We start from the raw sequence: 16,640 nt of genomic DNA, 5'->3' as shown, positions 1-16,640 counted from the left end.
AATCCTAAAGGAGTCCTAAAAACAGAAAGAGACTTAACATTTCACCACTTCCTGTTCCCGTTTTTAATTTATGAGTATAAGTACTTAAACCACACTGTAAAAATACTCAATTTCAAGTAAAAGCACCACATGGAGAATGGTAATTAAGGAAAAGTATTTAAGTACGATAAGGAAAATGTAGTTAAACTATTCAGAGTAAAAGTACATGTTTTATAAAGGTTGAGGAAATGTACTTAAAAGGATTTTTAGATATATAACCCAAACAACATTTTCTCCATTAAAAAGCTCTTGAATCCAAACCCAAAACAAAATGACCAATGAATACTAACAATTATAATAATACACGTAGAAGATAGAATCAGAGGATGGAACCCTCTTTATTGTCACATACATGCACACAGCAGAGCACACACAGTGAAACTGGTCCTCTGCATTTAACCCATCCTAGTACTAGGAGCAGTGGGCAGCTATTGTGCAGCACCCGGGGAGCAATGGGGAGGGGGGATTTGGAGGTGTCCGGTGCCTTGCTCAAGGGCACCACAGCAGGGCCTAGGAGGTGAACTGGGACCTCTCCAAGTAGCAGTCCACCTTCCATATTTCATGTCTGTATGGGGACTTGAACCGGCGACCCTACGATTCCCAGTCCAAGCCCCTAATGACTGAGCCACTGCTGTACAAAAAAAAAAAAAAATCAGGGGAGAGTGCGAACGCAGTCCCCCACTACCACAAATTATGCAGTCGAGATTCCCACATTTGGGGAATTCGCAAGGGTCAGCAATGGCCGAGCCTCGCCCTGGGTGAGCCACCTTCGTGATCATGGTATCTCCCCTGCCAGGTAAGTATATACACAAGTAAGTCACAGAGAACTTTACAAAACCAGATTGCCTTTAAAGTTCTACTAAAGGATGTTTATTTGATTGAAAGTGACAGAATCAATATAACCTTAGAAATATTTTGGAGTCTGGAGAAACGTCTCAACAAAATAAAAATGTTTGTAAAGAAATGGAGAAAGGTGTAGTTCTCCAGTTAGACCAGTAGAGGGCGGCAGAGGACAGTGTGCGCGTGTTGCTGCCACCTGTCAACCTTATATCAACATTTAACTAACCATCAGTTGCTCCCAAGTGGGGGTACAGGGACCCCAAGAATTGAAAGCTGATCTTCATCTAATTCAAGATCAGATGAAGATCAGAAGATTCATCTTCATCTTAACTACGATTACAAAGGGTTTAAACCATCACAGGGGAGGGAGGAGGGGTTCTTATATAGACTACGCTTTGTTGTGTGTGTGTGTGTGTGTGTGTGTGTGTGTGTGTGTGTGTGTGTGTGTGTGTGTGTGTGTGTGTGTGTGTGTGTGTGTGTGTGTGTGTGTGTGTGTGTGTGTGTGTGTGTGTGTGTGTGTGTGTGTGTGTACTGCAGGTAAAAGGTGTGAGTGTGAAGCGCTGAGCGGATGTAAAGGGATCAGTGTGTCAGTGGCAAGTTTGACAAGCTGAGACTGTGTGTGTGTGTGTGTGTGTGTGTGTGTGTGTGTGTGTGTGTGTGTGTGTGTGTGTGTGTGTGTGTGTGTGTGTGTGTGTGTGTGTGTGTGTGTGTGTGTGTGTGTGTGTGTTAGCCATGGGTCACAGCCTCTTCTGTCATGTCACAGTGTTCCCATGACACTTCACAGCCACCTGGACACACCTGAAGCTGAGAGGGAGAAGAACAGGCGGTTTATAGATACCGAGATAAAGAGCTGTCAATCAAATGTCTGGAGGATTTAAATGTCTCAAATAAATATCCAGAAATTAGTCAGCATTGATCATTGTCAATGGATTTTTGAACATGTTTTTGGTTGTTAGCCTGAAAAAAATGAAGACATGTTCACGGTTTGTTCTACGGCATAAAATGTGTCAGTAAATTCCCCTCTGGTGAATTTGAGAAGTGCTAACAAGTGTCTGAAGACGCCGAACAATAGCCGACTACTGTAGAGATTATAGTGGACATACTGTATACTTTACACCTCCTTGTGGTCAATTTGTGTCGTTAAGTCATATGTTATAATATCTGAAGGAATCATGCGATCACATTGTTAAAATAAGACGGTAAAACTTAAAGTCCAGATACGTTTCAACAGACAGCTGGCCAGTTTTATATCCCTGAACGCCACCAAGCGCTCCGCTCCTAGCTGTGTGCGTCACTTTTTAGTGTCCCCGTTTCTGTTTTGAGCTTCTTGCAGCGTTTCATTTATGCTTTTAGTAAACGCTGCCAATGTTTAGTGAAGCTGCTGATTATGTTTCTTAATTTCCATGTGCTTTGCATCCTTTTCTGAAGTTGCCGCGCGTTTGCACCTGTCGGCCACCGCAGTGTTTTCTGAATCCAAATATTTCAAAGTGGGTACATTATTGAAAGAAGTTGGAGGAATGCTGGTTTAGAAGATTTAGAAGGACGTTAAACACTCCATAGAGTTGGTAGTACTCATCATTTTATTTCTGCTTTGTTTTCTGTAGTTTCTTTGCATCTTTTTCGGGCAGAAACCTCAAACATCCTGCAGAAATGAAGAGCAAATCTGCAGCCATGTCCCTGCAGCTGCCCCGATAAAATCCATATATCTTTTTAAGAAACCAAAAGAGAATCATGTGAGTCGATCTTCTGCACTACAGTATCATCCCTGAGGCCGTCACGCTCCACTTTCCCCTCTTTCACATTTTTAAATGCCCTTTTCATGTGGCACATAAAGAGAAGTTGTTAGGGGGGGAAAAGGTAAAATTTGCTGCTACTTCCTGTTAATATCTTTCCCTTGTTGGGTGCTAATGAGAGGAGTCGCCCCTTCACTTTCAAGAGGGCTTAGCCACAGTTAGCTGGCTCGGGGCAATAATCACATTTTAACTCAGCCTCACACCCCTCACCAAAACTCACACCACTTAATTCCCTCTTTCAGGCCCGCGGATAAAACGCCAGAGGCTAAATTAATAGATGCTAATGGCCGCCTTCAACCAAAGCTGAGCAGGGTCCAACTCTGCCAGAAAGGCCTATTAATTAACATGTAGTGTAGGGGGGGGCAGGATGGGGCTCCACGATTCACACGGGCCTCCGCAGGGCAGCCCATTGTGGATGGAGGCGGGAGGGCTTTGTGCGGTGTCCCCGGGCCACAATTAGAGGCCCCTCAATGAGATGCCATTTGTCCTCCAGGTCCAAAAGCTGCGCACGAAGGCCGAGCGTGACGTCGAAATGACTTTATTCTAACGATGAAAGGTAAATATAATCTCATGGTGTCATGCAGCAGGTGGGAATTAACTTAAGGGCCATGTGGTGCAGGAATGAGTCCTAAAATCTGGACATGAGTCAGCATTTTAGCTTCCCTAGTCTCGAAGTCTATGTTTTTTTTAAATGTTGTTTTGGTTGTTAGCCTGAAATAAGGTTAACACAAGATGAAGAGATTTTTATTCTACGTCATAAGATACTTCAGTAAATACAAACAAATGTCTAAATGAGACGACTAAACGTCATCATGCCCAACATTACCCGCCTTTAGATTAGCGGTGGTGACGTGAAGTCGTGTGACCGTGCTGTAGTTCCTTTATAGTGTAACGTGCCTTTGAAAAAATGATAGAATAAAAATAACAAAATAAAAGAAACATACCATTAACTTCTAAAAAATAAAACAGTACTTGATATTATAAGATGAAAAGAAATAATAATAATAAAGTAAAGTGATGTTGACTGACAGGTGTTTTGATTTGTGGATTGTCTTTAGGAAACGAGAGCTGAGGTTAACACCCTGAGAGAGAAACAGATAACAGGGAGGTTTCCTCTGACCTTTGACCCCGGGGTCAATTGTCTTGTTCTGTTTCAATTGACCTGTCGCTCAGCAGAGACACACACACACACACACACACACACACACACACACACACACACACACACACACACACACATTTGCTGAGCTAAAGGCATCTTTTCCTGTTTAGACTACAAAAGGATTTTAGTAGTATTCAAGCTTTGTTATTACTCTATCATAATATAGAAATACAAAATATGTCATTATTATATATAAAAATACATTTAATAAGAAAATTTATAAATTAAAAAATAGTCAAATGCAGTTTATAATTTTAAAAAATATGAAATAGTAATAATACGTTTTAAATAAATAATAACAATAATAATAATAATAATAATAATAATAATAACAATAACAATAACAATAATAATAATAATAATAATAATAACAATAATAATAATGTGTATATATATTCAGATATAAGGATATTTAGTCAGAAAGACAACCATCATAATTTGTTTAATCTCCCTCTGATCATAACTGTCACTCATCGTCACTCTATCCTTCTACCCCCCCCACACCCCCCACAGCCCCCTCCTCCACAAAATGGCTGTTGGAGAGGTCTACACTGCGCATGCCCGGCGCACCTCCGGCAGGGAGGGCAGGGCAGGTATCTCCCTCTCCCGGAGCGGAGAGACAGACACACTCTCCCGCTTCAGTCTGCAGCATGTGAGGAGGAGACACCGACACATCAGAGCCCCGCTGCCCGCCGCCCTGCACCTCAAACCCGGCTGCAGCTCCCAGGATCCCCGATGCACTGAACAGAGACTTCTGGAGGAAGTTTGGTTTTTTTTTTATCACCTGCACACACAGACACAGAGAGAGAGAGAGAGACGCCGCCCCGGACACGCAGGTGTGGGGAAACTTGAGGATTTTTTGGGTTACTTTTTACGCACAGGAGGAGATATGGAGAACCTGGGAATCTGAGAATTGTTCACGTCTTCATCTTTAAAATGTTCCATCACGGAAACACCAAGAAGTGCTTCACCATAGAGTCCCTGGTGGGGAAGGAGGTGAGCGGCGGAGGAGGAGATGAGCCCATCCGGCCAACGGCGCTCCGCTTCCCGGACTCCCTGCACCCCGGGGTGTTCGGCTCCTGTTTCCCGGGGAGGACCTCTTCTTCTTCTTCCCTGTACGGATCCTCCGGTCCGGACATGGGGCTGCACCCGGACACACACACGCAGAGCCCCGGGGGAGGGCTGCCGCTGCACCCGCTGCAGATCCCGGCGCAGAGCTTCTTCGGGCCCGGGCAGCACCGGGAGCTGGGCTTCTACCCCTGGGTGCTGCGGAGCCGGTACCTGGGCCACCGCTTCCAAGGTGAGCCCTCTTCATTACCTTTTAATGGCTTTAATTATTTAAATGTGTTTATTTATGTTCATGCATTCAGGGGATCTTCGTTTGCATTTATTTTATGTTCTAATTTCGCTTCTTTTTCTCCTATTATTTTTTCATTTTCGAGGTTAAATGTTTGTGCATTTTGGTGTTTTGTTTTATGAATTCAGGCAGCTTTATTTCAGTCACAGGTTTCCTGGCTTTATAGGCTCATACATGTTCTAACCTTTTTTTTAATCTGCGTATTTTTGTCAGTTTGTGTTTTAATAATTATAATAATTATCAGACAATAACTTTCAATTCAATTAGTGTTTTTATTATTTGTTTTTGCTATTATAACTATTATGATTAGATATCTCTATTTATGTTTGTGCAATCAGATATTTATTTCAGTGTTTTCAATAACTTTGTCCATTTCTTTTAGCTTATATTGTGTGTGTGTGTGTGTGTGTGTGTGTGTGTGTGTGTGTGTGTGTGTGTGTGTGTGTGTGTGTGTGTGTGTGTGTGTGTTTTTGGTGCTTGTTGATGTTTTTTTAATGTTAGGACCCCTATGGTTTGTCTATGTTAATTTGTATTTCATTTTTATTGTTTTTAAAATTTCCTAAATGTCCTGCTTTATTATTATTATTATTATTATCATTATTATTATTATTATTATTATTATTATTATTTTATTTTCGTTTCCTTTTTTGTTTAACTTACAGAAAAACTGATTTTGAAGTGTTTGCACTTTTTGTAGTAATAATAATTAATTATAATAATTGATGTTTTTTTATTGATCTGTTGTTAGACCATGTGCCATCAGCCCAAGTCTTTATCTGCACACTTAAGAAATCAGATGAGTGTTTTTTCCTTTCTTTATATTCAGAGTTTTAATTGCTTTTCCTCTCAAAATATTAGAAATACTAATTTTAGAAAAAAATATTCATTTGCTGTTTTGCTCCCTCGTAAACACCCCCACATTGTGAGTCATTTTAAAACAATGAATCATCTCATTTAAGGATTTAAATGAACATGATTAGTAGTATTTACATCCTACAGGACACTTGCCTCTCTTTATACTTAGACTCTTGTTTTTGCTAATTGTATTTTACGACCTATAAATAAGAAAAACGGTTTTGTATTCTTGTGAAATATTAAAAACATTGAATAAGAAAGCAGAAGTGTGCTCCGTGATGAAGCTAAATCATATATTAAGGTCAATTAAAAGCTTATTTCATCTCATATTTTATTTAACGATTTTGTATTTAATGAAAGTCTCCAAACTCACCATTCAACTCTCCTATTGAATGAAGAAGACATAACGTCCGAGGACAAAGTGTCTGATGATTTCAAAGAGCTTGTTTTTCTTTATTTAATCTAAATTTAACGGAGTTTTGAAAGTAGATAGTTCAAATATGTCCTCAGTCATCGTTTTAGATAGATATACAAATGCACTCAATCTTCGCGTCGTAATTTAATCAAATCAAATATTTCGGTCTTTAACTCGATTTTTAAACCCACGGGAATTTTAACTTATTTTTATTGTCATTAAAATACAAAAAACAGCTTAAATATAAATAAATACGAGACATTTTATACAAAGTGAATTCATTTGAATAACGTTAACAACCACAGACTGCGTTTAAAACAAACAGAGAAGATCAAATTACAAAAGAGAACTTCTTTTGGATTTTACTACAAAATGATCGGAGATGTTTAACTCGTTTTTAAAACCCACCGGGTATTTGGACCTTCAGGGCCTTTTTACTTTTATTATAGTGCAAAGAACAACTTGAATAATCTAAAAGAGGCGATTTCATTTTAAGCGAAGTTGTGTTTTGAATCAGAATTGAAAACTGAGAGTTATTTATAATGAAATAAAGAATGAACCGAACAATTCAATGAGAGTCTTCCGGTTTTGCGGATTTCTCAGCCTCAAAACCCCGTGTTGTCTTTATTATAATTATAAAGTCATTTGATTTATATCCTAATAAACAGTGGGTAGCCTACCTGTCTTAAGTGAAGCAGCGGAGTTTTAGCGTCGAAGCAGCTGCAGAAAAGAACCAAAAACAACGTAAATCAAATAATATAAACCTTTTTGTGGGATTATGTTTCTTATTTCTTCAGATTAGAAGATTATAATTCGGTGAAGGTAATACATTAAAATCAATTGACACGTTTCTCAACATGTGGGTCGCGATCCTGCAGAGAGGACGGTAAAAAAAAAAAAGGATAATTCGAAAACTTTATTGTTAACAAAGATTTACAAACAGTAAAATGTATACCAAAGCAGCCCAGATTATACTTACATTGAATAAGAATGTCAACAATAACGGAAAGTATTTTGAAACAAATCCAGTAAACTAGTAAAAATAAATCATATTTTAAATAAATGTAAATAAAACATATATTTAATGTAAGCCTTCCGCTGAATCACACATTTCTGTTATTAAATAAAAAGTATTTCAACTTCTTTAGTAAGAAAATAATCCTCTCTTGTGTTGTGTTCAAAATCTATGTGTTAGTGAGGTGAAATGTTCGAGGACCTTTGACCTGTGAGTCTGATTTATATGCAGGTGACTTCCCTTTGCCAAATGCAGTCTCCTCTTTATTTGCTCTGCATCACGAGACAACTGTATTACAATATAAGCATGCATTTCGCGTAGTAATAAGAGGAATGAAAGCCTTATTCAAAGCTGATGAAACACTAAGTCTATGCATTTTGTTATCCTAACTTTTGATCTGAGTTATTTTGAAAGATGCACAAAGATGAGACCTGCTTCTTTCAGACTTATAAATCATTTCAGATTTGTTTGTTTTTTTCTGATCTCTTACTGTCATCCTCTCAATTCATCAGAATTCCTTTTTGTAAATGACCAGACTTCATTCACTAACCCTAATGAATTCAAATGTAAACAAATGATCAATTTGAAATGCTTGAAGCCAATATTTCAGATATTGAATTCTGTAAGATTTGTTTTATATTTGCTGCTTTTTATTTAGACTTGTGACTTTCGAGTTCACGATCCATCTAAATGTCTCTTTCTGAAACCACCAGCTTTGTTTCAATATTCCTACATTTTTGAGAAATGACTTTCAATCAGAAGTTTTGAAGACGGCAAAAAAAACAGACATTTCTTTCAGGCCGAGCTTAACCCTGAAAGAGCTTGTTTTATTTCATTGATCGTTATATCCCTGAAGAGATACTTCTGCGGTGTGTTCTATTAAGGACATTTAGTGGCTGAGTCTTTATAATATATGTATTTAAAACCCCTCTTTGTTTGGTTTGTAATCTCTTTTTTTATGCATCTTTTAACACCTCGGATTGTTGACCTCTCGGTGTGCGAGAATATCTTTCTTAAAACTCATCAGACTCAACGACGTCAAATGTCCTATTAAATGAAGGAGACACGTCTGAATCAGAAGCTTTACAGTGACTTGATTGTTTCTCCCTGCAGCTTCAGGATTCAGTTTTGAATAAATAACTCAATTATTATCAGTTTACACAGCGGCTCAATTCAAGCAAGCTTTATTGACACCGTCAGTCACATCACACACACTGACTGGACAATCTAGCTGTCAATGAAGGTCAAGAGTTGTGTTCCTGTTACATCTTTCATCATTCTGTCTCTTATTTTCTAACTTATTTGTTACCAATAGCAGTAGAACATCAGGCTGGATGCTGAATGTTGTTGAATACATTATTTATTAGTATTATTATTATTGGTTTGACCTGCAGCAGATTTTTTATTCACTTCTATTTTGCTGCGTCTTCTTGTCCTGCTGTTTAAGTGATGTCTTTCTTTAAATGTAAAGCACTAAAACACACACACACACACACACACACACACACACACACACACACACACACACACACACACACACACACACACACACACACACACACACACCTACAGGTCTGGACTTGTTGTCAGTACCAGGGGATCCGGATGTGCCATCTGCCTCCTCTTCCTTTTTAAAGTCTTCCATTATGATGTGTTTTGTGTACGTCCTACACACACACACACACACACACACACACACACACACACACACACACACACACACACACACACACACACACACACACACACACACACACAGTAATGAGCACACTACAGTTGTTACATCCTATGGAGACAGGAAAATATGACTTACATCTTAACTTGTGAAGTTACAGAATCAATGTTCCTGCTTTTTATAATTTAGTTTTGTGTAAATAAGCAAACGGGGTAAACGAGTCAGCTGCTTGTTATCACATCTTGTTTCTCAACCTGCTTCAGGATGTATGTTTCTTCAACCTGCTGCATTCAAGGCTTTTCCAGGCCTGTTTTAGAGACATGTTTTCACAGATTTTACAAGGATTTTTAAAAACTTTTTCCAGATATTTTGCAGATTTGTTGCACATTTTTGCACAAAAGTTTCACAACAACAACTTCAGTCGAACTCTAAGAATGTAACTTTCAATTATAATCAGAAATATTTTCTTAAATGTCTTTGCTGCTTTTTTTCAAACCTTTTCACATTCACAAAATGTTCTGACTTTCCTGGACCCTTTCTTTCTATATTTACACACATTTTGGATATATTCTCACATCTTTCCCAAACACACAATTCAGGCATTATCATCACAAAATTCAAAGTCTCCAAAGATGTTTGGAGGTTGTCCAGATGAACGCATGAGACATGTTAATCACAGTCATTCAAACATGTTCAGTGGAGCAGAAAGGGAAATATTGATATTGTGATTATCTTTTGGGTTTTAAGTAAACGAGAAAATCTGTGCCAAAAAGAGTTTGGTCATGGACCTCTGCAGCTGTTTTAGTTTCCTGAGGTCGAAAGCGTTTTTTGTCGTGTTGTTGTTGTTTTTGTTGTGAAGGAGTCTCTTCTGTCATTACTGCTGCATGGTGTCATTATCCGCTGTTTAGACCTTCTAACTACAGGTCATTACAGACCGCTCTAAAAGCACGGTTTAAACTCTTTATCGTTTCCTCTTTAGGAGCAAAGTCGTTTCAGGATGAATCAGAATCAAGACAATGGCTCTAGATTTTCACATAAAAAAAGGAATAACCTTTAAGTGAAAATGGTGCATTCAGGAACTCAGAAAGGGAAATAAAAATATAGAAGAATCATTTAAAAAATGAAATATTGTAAAACATCATAATGACATATAATTATAAAATACAAAACAAAAATATATAAGGAAGAACATCATCATTAAATATGGCAAATTACTTTAAAAACACTTTAAGAAGTGGTTTTATTTTTGCAGATATGTGCAACCTTTTCAGAGTAATGTGCAAAGCAGAATACAATCAATTACAAATAGAAAAATAAACAAAATACAAATTAAAATCTGAGCAAAATATACAACATTTTGCATGTGTTTGGATACACATAGGAGAAAAATACCCTAAAAAAGCATCGTAACATTGACAAAAGTGGAATAAATAAAATGCTTAACATAAGATGGAAAATATTTCGACTAAATAATAAAAACAGTTGAAACCTGTTTTGAGTTCAGCAGTGCATGAATGCTAGCCCTAGCTAAAGTTCAACGCTAAAGTGAAATGTTTATTTTAAGACGTTTAGAGTTCAATCCTGTCTATTTCTGTAATAAGTCTCTTTTAGTTTGATGCGTAAACTTTTCGATAAGCAGTTTGTATGATTGGTTGTTCAGTGCATTCGCTGCCTCGCTCTTGCTAAACCTTGGTAACTCGATACCAATTTTACATTAAAGCAGCGCCTCGGGTTGTTTGACCCTCAACAGAAATCAACCGTCACATTAGCAAAAGCCGTGGCTCCCGTCTGCGACTTTGCATATGAATTAAATCCTCAGATGCTAACGTTGGCTAAAAGGCGTGAGAGCGAATCGCCCTTCATCTCGGTTTGCACGCCATCATTGTCTCGCTCGCCACCTCGAAGCCGCCGGCTAACCGAGTCTTTTGCGTGCGGCGTGACGGCGGCGACGGCGACTCTTTTCACTCGTGCACGGATTTGTTTTTATGTAAAATGTTATTGTGAAAGATGAAGAGAATTAAAATCAGATGTGGGTTTGGATTCAAAGAGAAACTCAACGTTTGTTTTTTTACCGACACATTTACGGCACGGCGACGCGTCCGATAAACAAATTAGCTTCTTGCTACTGCGATGAAAAATCAGATCCCTGAAACACTAAAGGAAAATTAGACGAACCGCATGGAAAATTGTTCTCTTATAAAGACCTGCGGATTATGTTTCACTCGTGTTTTAGCTGGGACATTTTCTCAGGTATGCAAATTTGAGGAGTTAATGCACGTTCTTTGTGTTAGCGCAGGGGGAAAACAGGAACACATTTATTGTCTTTTATTGCTGTCAAATTAAATCTAAGTTAATTCAATTAAACAAAGCAGAGTCAAAAAATGTATTCCTGATTTATTTAATGCATTTAATAACCCGAGAAACATTTTGATGTTGCCTTATTTTCATCATTCAGATCAGTTCTCTTCGATACAAAAAAGCACATCCTTCTTTTGTTTAAAACCAAAGCATATTCTAATACATATAATAAATGTATAGTGAATTACCACGAAAAAAAAACTAGGAATTTCAAATAATAATAATGGAAATAATGAAAGCTTGATCAGATAATTGACAACATGTTTTGACTCTGATGTATTTTATATCAAAAAATGCAGGAAAATATAATAAATGCAAGAAATTGTAACAAATAATATGATAAATAATCATCTTAAAAGTCACCAAAGGTAAATCAATAAATAACTCATGAGAAATATTTATCTTTTAAATGTATATTTAATTTTCCTGAGGAGAAAACATGACGGGGCTTCTTTCTTTTTTTTTACTCAGTTAAGCAATTATGTCATCATGTGTGGTAAAATGAGTCAGACTTTAGTCTGCGGTGTAACAGCAGATCCCCCCACACACACACACACACACACACACACACACAGATTAACCAGAAATACTACTGCAAACAACACGCGTGTACAGACAGACAGACAGACAGACAGACAGACAGACAGACAGACAGACAGACAGACAGACAGACAGACAGACAGACAGACAGACAGACAGACAGACAGACAGACAGACGGAGACACACACACACACACACAGTCTCTTCCTGTCTCATGCCATGCTACAGTTCATCTTCTCACTGCATGTTTTTTGGTAAAAATGAAGGGAATAAAAATGTAAAATAAATAAAAAAGGGAAACGTAAAGATTAATATGGAGGGATGAAGAGGTAAATACAAAGGCAAATAAAGTCAACTTTAAAACAAGGCAATAAAACAATGCAGTCATAGAAATCTATACATAAATACATGTAAATGGAAAAACTCAAATAACAAACCATTATGGAATAGGAACAACTCAAAGTATAATTTGATCTAATTTGTTTGTGTGTTTATTTATTCGTTTGCTTTAAGTTTTATTGAACTTTAATGGACAAATAACACTTTTACTTCAGTGAGCTTTTGAACGATGTTTCTGCCACTGCTGCCTGTCTCAGTGTGTTATGGTTGTGTTGTGTTCAGGGGACGACTGCAGTCCGGAGAACATGCTGCTGCACGGCCCGTTCTCCAGGAAACCCAAACGGATCCGGACGGCGTTCTCTCCGTCGCAGCTGCTGCGTCTGGAGCGAGCCTTCGAGAAGAATCACTACGTGGTCGGAGCCGAGAGGAAGCAGCTGGCCAGCACACTCTGCCTCACCGAGACACAGGTAGGCATCCTGGGACACTGAGGGGGGGGGGGGGGGGGGGGGGGTGGAGGAGGAGGAGGGCATCCTGGGAACCTGAGGAGAGGGAGGAGGGCATCATGGGTAACTGAGGAGAGGGAGGAGGGCATCATGGGAAACTGAGGAGGGGGAGGAGAGGGAGGAGGGCATCATGGGTAACTGAGGAGAGGGAGGAGAGGGAGGACAGGGAGGAGGGCATCATGGGTAACTGAGGAGAGGGAGGAGAGGGAGGAGAGGGAGGAGAGGGAGGAGGGCATCATGGGTAGCTGAGGAGAGGGAGGAGGGCATCATGGGTAACTGAGGAGAGGGAGGAGGGCATCATGGGTAACTGAAGAGGGGGAGGAGGGTATCATGTGTATCTGAGGAGGGGGAGGAGAGGGAGGAGGGCATCATGGGTAACTGAGGAGGGGGGGGGGCATCATGGATAATTGAGGAGGGGGAGGAGAGGGAGGAGGGCATCATGGGTAACTGAGGAAGGGGAGAAGGGCATCATGGGTAACTGAGGAAGGGGAGAAGGACATCATGGGTAACTGAGGAGGGCATCATGGGAAACTGAGGAGAGGGAGCAAGGCATCATGGGAAACTGAGGACAGGGAGCAAGGCATCATGGGTAACTGAGGAAGGGGAGCAGTGCATCATGGGTAACTGAGTTTCTGAGATACTTCATTAACAGTGCTAATAATTAGCTTGTGTAAACGGCACTGCAGTTCCTCTGCCGCTGCCTTGCTCAACAGCCGTCAGTCAGACTCATTGTTTTCCATGGTGACATCACAGGCCCCAGCGCCTGGCGTTGCTCCAGCTGAAGTGAGCGTTGATTAGTCAGCGTTGATTTGAAGTGTTTTTGCTGCGTTTCTTTGGAAACGTGAGTCCTGACGCCACTGAATCACCTCGGGATATTTATGAGCTCGCTGCAGAGACCGTAATCCATCAATCAGGAGGGGTTAGTCACTGCGGCATCAAACTCCTGCTCTCACCGAGGAGCTACTTCATCCAACAACTGTTTAAAAACTCCAGCTTCATAAACAGACGTCAACTTTATTTTCACGGCAGAGGGAAAGAAAAATATGTGGCTTAATCCGCCGTAGAGAGAAATCAGAGCTAATAGATCCATCAATAATCCTCAATATTTAATAAGTAATGTTCTAAATCCATTTAATCCCTGGCAAAGTTAATACTTATTTAGAAACATTCTTTACAGTCTAGATCAAATTAACGGTGCATTTATTTTCCTTCTTTTTCACCTTTTTTTAATCTAAAAATTAAGCTTTTTATGCATAAATTCATTATTATACCTTTCTCTTAGTTTGAATCACCTTATATTTAACATTTAATTCCCTCCTTTTGAACAATTTGCAAAGGCAGTACAGCAACACAAGAATTTCTGAGTTATTTAAATGATTTTTAATGATTTAAACTTTGTAAAATGCAATATAAGAATCAATACACATGAGAATACAAATACTTAAGCTTCTAAAGTAACAAGAAGTCTGACTTCAATTGGATTTCTTACTCCCAAACACACACAAACTGTACACACATAAACACACACAGTCATACTGGTTGCTTTCAGTCACTCAAAAGGTGCGTTCAGGTGTCTCTTTTTGAGTTAAAAGGCTTATAAAATCAACAGTTAGAACAAATTCTATCGAAATGTTGCAGCTAATTTGTATTTATTTACCAGTCCTTCATGAACATGCAGTGTTTCGGACAAAATGAAAGCTATGAGAATAAAAACCAAAGCTTCTCAACAAGAAGTCTGACTTTTTTTGTCAGAAAGCAGCCAAGCAATGAAACCCCCTGAAATATATCTTTCCTAGTGAGTTATAACTGTCATTATTGAATCATAATTACACGTGACATATAGAGGATTCACCTGAGGGCCGAGCTGTCGTTCAGCTTAAAGCCGCAGCGCTGAGTAAGAGCTCAGGTTGCACAATGTGTCAGACAGGACGTGTTTTAACAGTCAGGCTCATGTTTTACCAGCTATCAGATATTAAATCACATTTAGCCTTATCACTGTCAGCGGGGGAGCAGGAGGGGCTGACAGGGGAGCTGAAAGGTGACGCACTACTTGTTTTTTCATGTCCATCTTTGGTCGTTTTGCCTCCATAGCACGTCTTCTTTCCGACTAATGGAAGGAAACATTCAAATCCACTTTTAGGAGTTCATTTAAATAACTTTGTATGATTGATTCTCATTAATTCACCAAAAGTTAGCAGGACATAACGCCTCATTCACATTTTAAAACATTACATTTCAGGGAGACTTTACCTGTATAAACACACACCTGTAGTGAAGATTTTACCTGTATAAACACACACCTGTAGAAGATTTTACCTGTATAAACACACACCTGTAGTGATGATTTTACCTGTATTAACACACACCTGTAGTGATGATTTTGCCTGTATAAACACACACCTGTAGTGAAGATTTTACCTGTATAAACACACACCTGTAGCATTGGTTTTGCCTGTATAAACACACACCTGTAGTGATGATTTTACCTGTATAAACACACACCTGTAGCATTGGTTTAAACACACACCTGTAGTGATGGTTTTACCTGTATTAACACACACCTGTAGTGATGATTTTACCTGTATTAACACACACCTGTAGCATTGGTTTTACCTGTATTAACACACACCTGTAGTGAAGATTTTACCTGTATAAACACACACCTGTAGTGAAGATTTTACCTGTATTAACACACACCTGTAGTGAAGATTTTACCTGTATAAACACACATCTGTAGTGAAGATTTTACCTGTATAAACACACACCTATAGCATTGGTTTTGCCTGTATAAACACACACCTGTATTGATGATTTTACCTGTATAAACACACACCTGTAGTGAAGATTTTACCTGTATAAACACACACCTGTAGTGAAGATTTTACCTGTATTAACACACACCTGTAGTGAAGATTTTACCTGTATAAACACACACCTGTAGTGAAGATTTTACCTGTATTAACACACACCTGTAGTGAAGATTTTACCTGTATAAACACACATCTGTAGTGAAGATTTTACCTGTATAAACACACACCTGTATTGATGATTTTACCTGTATTAACACACACCTGTAGTGATGATTTTACCTGTATTAACACACACCTGCAGTGATGATTTTACCTGTATTAACACACACCTGTAGTGATGATTTTACCTGTATTAACACACTCCTGTAGTGACACTGGTTACCTGTATTAACACACTCCTGTAGTGACACTGGTTACCTGTATTAACACACCTGTCTCCCTCTCTCTCCACAGGTGAAGGTTTGGTTTCAGAACCGCCGGACGAAGCACAAGCGTCAGAAGCTGGAGGAAGAGTCTCCTGAAGCTCTGCAGAAGAGGAAGGGCAGTCAGCACATCAATCGCTGGAGGGCGGCCACACACCAGCCTGGGGGTGGGGGGGGCGGGGGGGACGACGTGGACGTACTCAGCGAGGACTAGACTGCAAAAACACACACATGGACACACATACAGAAAACACACACACACACAAACAACACACAAGCCTGGTCAGTGTCAGACATCCAATTAATTTAAAAGGTGCGTTCAGGTGTTTTTTTTTACAAAATGCTAATTTATAGTTAATCCATTACGAGCAGAAAAGCTTGCAGTAATTTGGTCAAAAAGTAAAAGCAGCTGGGCAGATTCAAGCCTTAACTGCTGTAGGCCATGTGGCAGAATACAACTGAACTACTGCGATGAGAAAACCTTTTAACGACTAACATTTGGTCTAAAAAATGCAC

At 39.2% G+C, this 16,640-nt stretch overlaps 1 protein-coding gene and 1 pseudogene across 1 annotated transcript; one reads left to right on the top strand and one right to left on the bottom strand.

Moving 5' to 3' along the window:
• Window positions 1-692: 692 nt before the first annotated feature.
• LOC134860384 (U1 spliceosomal RNA) lies at window positions 693-843 on the bottom strand (annotated as a pseudogene).
• Window positions 844-4,515: 3,672 nt separating this feature from the next.
• emx3 (empty spiracles homeobox 3) lies at window positions 4,516-16,338 on the top strand. The gene is made up of 3 exons (XM_063875997.1): window positions 4,516-5,134; window positions 12,672-12,856; window positions 16,156-16,338. Exons 1-3 carry the CDS (start codon window positions 4,771-4,773, stop codon window positions 16,336-16,338), a joined length of 732 nt encoding a protein of 243 aa, XP_063732067.1. The 5' UTR covers window positions 4,516-4,770.
• Window positions 16,339-16,640: the final 302 nt, after the last annotated feature.

This window comes from Eleginops maclovinus, chromosome 23, assembly GCF_036324505.1.
Source record: "Eleginops maclovinus isolate JMC-PN-2008 ecotype Puerto Natales chromosome 23, JC_Emac_rtc_rv5, whole genome shotgun sequence".
NCBI lineage: Eukaryota > Metazoa > Chordata > Actinopteri > Perciformes > Eleginopidae > Eleginops > Eleginops maclovinus.
Note: the sequence above shows the minus strand (reverse complement) of the source record. Positions and strands in the feature narration are given on the sequence as shown.